At 43.1% G+C, this 5,114-nt stretch overlaps 1 protein-coding gene across 1 annotated transcript; it reads right to left on the bottom strand.

Annotated features, from left to right (window-relative positions):
- Positions 1–2,722: 2,722 nt before the first annotated feature.
- On the bottom strand, positions 2,723–4,087 carry LOC147640855 (aspartic proteinase nepenthesin-2-like). Its single transcript, XM_086811072.1, has one exon. The coding sequence runs from the start codon at positions 4,085–4,087 to the stop codon at positions 2,723–2,725; it is 1,365 nt and encodes a 454-aa protein (XP_086667198.1).
- Positions 4,088–5,114: the final 1,027 nt, after the last annotated feature.

Raw genomic sequence — 5,114 nt, 5'->3', positions numbered from 1 at the left:
AGGAAGTTTTTCCGGGTTCGGTTTTGGAACAACCGACGGATTAGTCTCTTATCCGGATATCCGTGGGCGAGGCCCCGAGTGTGGGACCCCTGTCCCGCGCGAGAAGCGCTACTTCCGCTGCCAGTACCCGAATCCGTTGCTCGGTGGGAACAGGGATCTTACAGGCAAAGTGCAAGGCCCAAAGGAAGCATGGCCGAGGGTTGGTTGATACAAGAGTCTCTTGTATATATTTCAGAATTTCTTGGTCAGGTGGATAGCTCTTTGCCACGACTATGGAGCAATCAAGAGGACTTGAGGATGACCTCTATTGTGCCTCAAGGAAAAGGACAGAGTAAAGTAATTGACAGAACATTGATTGATGATCTTAATTTCACTTGCATCCTTAATAGTGATGTGATGAGCAGATGTGTTACAAGATATAAGGATGCAAAGACAAAAAGGCAAGCAGAAAGAGCTCTATTTCGGAGGCAACATGGCTCTCGTAAGGCATACCCTAAGCATATAGCAACACTTCTGAATGATATCCATGTTGATTGGTTGCATGAGGAAATGGAGAGAGCAGAGCGGTGAGGGACTGCATATCATGGCGGAAGAATGGGAGTATGCACGAGGATGCATGTTAAAGGTACATAGAACTAATGTTTTGCATTAGTTGTAAGTGATTTGTTTTTAATATTTATTCACATTGCTTAAATAAATATTGCTTCTATTTTGGTCCAGTGCACTATGTTCAATGCTATATGGTATGAAGGCAAGCATTTTCGAACACAAAGAATTGATGAAAAGAGGAATACACAAGATTGCGGTGTCATTGGTAGCTTTGAGGGAGCTAATAGAAAAATGGATGATTATTGTGACACAATCCAAGACATATTTAGGCTTGACTTTCGTCGCTTCTTTGTGTATGTTTTGGATGTCAAATGGCAAATGAACGTGGTGGAAAAAGGGCCTAATGCAATGATAAAACGCCATGCAAGTGGCTATGTAACTATTGACTCTACAAAGTTTTGGCAAACAAAGAAAGATAGGCTCATATTGCCACAACAATGTGAGCAGGTATGCATTTTTTTACTAATGTGTTTCATGTACATATATACCTAAGCTCGCATACCCCTTGACTTTTGATATGCTACTTAATTACTGCAGTATGTGTATTTGAGTAGGTTATCTATCTGCCAATGGTGCTTGACATTAAATGGTGGTACGTCATTCCTATTGCACCACGTTCCAAAGTGATGTATAATACATTCACTGATATGGAGCATATGGAGGATGTAACAAGCCACAATGAAGATGATGTCGAACATACCAATGAAGATGTTGTGATCGATGATCAAGAAATAAGAGATGATCATGATAATGAGCATGAGTGTGCCATTTCTCATGATCATGAGAATGACCCTACCATTGAGGATGATGGTGATGTTGATGAGGATGATCAGGACATCGATACCATTATCAATGGACAGAATATCGATAGTGGAATAAATTTAATCGTAGCCTTACAAATTGATCAAATGGATATTGATGTTGATCGTTTGGCAAGGATGGATCTTATTGAAGATGAGATCGAATCCTAACCAATCCATAACTGTATCGTTCTAAATTGATGACATTTCTATTGTATATGTTGTCTTTTAATTATCATCTCATGATTTATTTTTGAATATATTTCATTGTTGTAAATGCATGTAGTGGGATTGTGTAATGATATATACTGTAATGTACTATGAGATAGTTTAAAGAAAATGGTTTTTAATTTTGTAAAGGAATGGGGTTTTTCTTAATAGAGTTCTCGCGTGTAATAATGCATGTTTAATTGCGTGTATATACACGCGCTGATACACGCGTTTCTGAAACCAGTATACACGCGAATTTAGATGCCAATATACACGCTCTGGTAGACGCATTTCTGAAACTAGTATACACGCGAATTTAGATGCCAATATACACGCGCCTGATACTACTCATATACATGCGCGACCATACACGCGCCCGTAACTTATTGCGTGTATTGAACGCGTGTATGGCAGCAGTGTCTTGTAGTGACATTATCACCTCTTAACCATCAAGCTTCATGAACCAAATCCTTTGACTCTATGATCCCTTATGTATGATTTGAGACCAGAAAAGCCTAGCAAAGTCGTGAGGCTTTTAAAGGGTAAGACTCTAATCTTAGACAACAAAGGTTAACAAAGGTACTATAATCTTTCCTCTTTTTGGAGGCTCCTAAGGTAGCATAGTATAGACCATCCCAAATGAATTGGTGCATAACTTGGGCTAATCTGCCACAACATAGAATTGGCCACATTATAAGCTTCAACCCACTTGTAATGACAATATTTTTAATATAAAGAATTGAATCACCAAATTGTGAAGTAATTTTGGATAAAAAGATTTGACTCCAATCCTTAGTACCACCAAGGAAAAAAATTCAAATGTTTTTTTTCCATGATGTTTATTCCATTCCTAGTCTCACATGAGAATTTCACTCAGCTACACAGGAATTTCATGAAGTCTTATTCCATTCCTAGTCACACATCGGAATTTCACCGAACTACACACCATACTACTTATGACACACATACACGAGTACCACAAGGCCAAATATTGGACAAAAGAGTTCAAATATTTTCAATAGGCCTAATTAAAGTTTCAATACATCAAAAAACATGGCAGGGAAAATGGCATTGGGATTCTTCCAAAATTAATTAATACATACTTAGGCGAGTTTGTCACAAGCTGCTGGAGAGAAGGAGAGAAGGTTGGATTCAAGATCGTAGAGGATGTGGAAGTTCTGCTGCTGGAAGTTGCCAAAGATGGAGAAACCGCCAGACGGTGCGGCAGCCATAACAAGGCAGTAGCCAGCGCCTTCGATGTCGACGAAGTAATTCTCGACGGGAAGAGTGAGATCGCCTCCTTCGAAATGGAAGGTGATCAGGGGCACCGGACCTTTCGATGCGTAGCAGAGATCAAGCCCAGCCACTGCTGGGTCTGTAAGCGGCATTGAAATTTTGGACTGCAGAGCCTTCAGCACCGCCGAGTAGGCTAACTGCGGCAAGAGCGTGAGCGTGGTGCCAGAATCGATGATCATGCCTCCCGTTCCATCCTTCCTCACGTCGAAAGTTCCGGCAGGAATGTGAAGTAATTCACCTCCGACGCTGATGCCGTTGAGCTTGAGGTAGTAGAGTGAGGGATTGTGAGGGTTTGCGAGTATTGGCGTCGAAATGATGTCTTTGTGGCTGCGGGAACCGACGGCGGCAGTAGCTGGAGCAGGGCCGAGGAATAGTGGACTCGTGGCGGACGTGGGCTGGAAATAGCCATGCAGGCAGTATGAAAATTGCTTTATGTTGAGTTGAGAGATCAGAGAGGTGGCACCTCTGGCAAGCCCGACAATGCCGCCGGCGCCCGTGAAGTTGTTGACGGCACGGTTGACGTGGCCGCAGCCGAAGCCGAAATTGGCGAACGTTAGAGACTTTCCTTCAATATCCAGCAGACTGAGGGCGTCATACGAGAAGTCTCCGACGGTGGCGGCCTGGCCGCTGCCGCCGTAGGCGTACTGATATAGGCATGGAATGGGCGACGATACGAAGGGTTGGCATGGGAGCAAGGTAAGGAGAGAGCTGCAGAGGGTGTCGTTGCAAGAGGCTCTTTTGTAGGTGGAGGAAAGTGAGGGGTCAAAGATGGCGGCATTGCCGTCGTTCTGGGTATAGCAGTGGAAGCAAGGCTGGCATTGCCGCCAGACAAGGCTGCTGCCGGTGTCAACGATGGCCGTAAAGTTCACCGGCGGCGTTCCGATAGCCAGGGTGGTTACGAAGTGGGCTCTGTTGCTGGCAATCGGAATCTCAAAACTAGGGTTTCGATTGTGCATGACTACAGCGTTGCGGTGATCAGAGGCGCGCAACCGGCTATGCTGAATGGCTTGTTGCAATGCTTCTACCGGGCTGTGATTAGATTCATCCTGCAGAGTTAGCCCTAGCTTAAGAGCTGGAGCACCGTGAGCATGAACTAGTAGAACATCTAGTCCCATGTGACTAATAAGCAGGGTTAATGATAACGCAGCGAGTTTGAGAAGACTGTGAGCCATGGTTACTGCTTTGATATAATGCCAAGGTTAAGTGCTTGGGTATGCGGTTTATATACAAACAGCTCCGACGGACGAATCCTCATACAAATAGCTTCTACGCCGACGACTCTTCCTCTATCTTCCTCCCGACTCGACCACCTCCTCCTCCTCCTAACAAACAACTTAGGCCACCGGCTAACCAGCACCATAGTATTACTATATGTTGGGCTTTGGGGCCTAGTTTTATGGGCATGGGCATTATAATTGTGTGTGAAATGGGCCAAATTATATAAGATAATGCCTCAATAGTTGTAAAGCAACTTTTTGATATCTTTGATGATAATACATTACCTTGATACATATGGTACAAGCTTCCATGGTGAGCTTTTCTCTCACATGAGATCTTGCAAGTAACTAGGGTTGGCCAGTCAAAGCATGGAGTGACAACATGGGTGTGGGTCACCATCCTAAGGCAATAGCAAAGAAGGCCATGAAACCTTTTGAATGAGCACCAAGAAAACATAGATATCTATAGACTGAATATGATCAAAAGGTACAATGCCCGTTGTTGAGAAAAATGGTGCAATGCCAAATTGCCGTGGGTGAGTGGTCAAAAGCGATGGAGATATTAAAACACCAATTTTACATTGAGGAAGGGTGTTGAAATGTGCAATGTAAAATACATGCTCGTGTGTGAACACATTGTAAAATACATGCTCGTGTGTGAACACATTGTAAAAGTGGAGATATTATGTGTGGTGTGATAAACCACATGACAAGATGTGGAATAGAGAATGCCACATGGGCATGATGAGGTGTAAAGGAGATAAGGTCAAGGTCTCTATACCAAGAGCCTATCATTATATGGTTTACACACATTTTGCAATAGAGATTGTTTGAGCGTGCCTATCCTGTGTCTACATCTCATTAGTGTGCTAATTTGCATTATGGATTTCTTGATTACTTTGAGCCTCCTTAAGTATGTGCCAATCATGTGATTAGAACAAGCCTTAGCATGATTCCCAGTTTCTTAATATGGTATCAGAGC

This window comes from Cibotium barometz, chromosome 2, assembly GCF_041138505.1.
Source record: "Cibotium barometz isolate CiBa-2024 chromosome 2, ASM4113850v1, whole genome shotgun sequence".
Lineage (NCBI taxonomy): Eukaryota > Viridiplantae > Streptophyta > Polypodiopsida > Cyatheales > Cibotiaceae > Cibotium > Cibotium barometz.
Note: the sequence above shows the minus strand (reverse complement) of the source record. Positions and strands in the feature narration are given on the sequence as shown.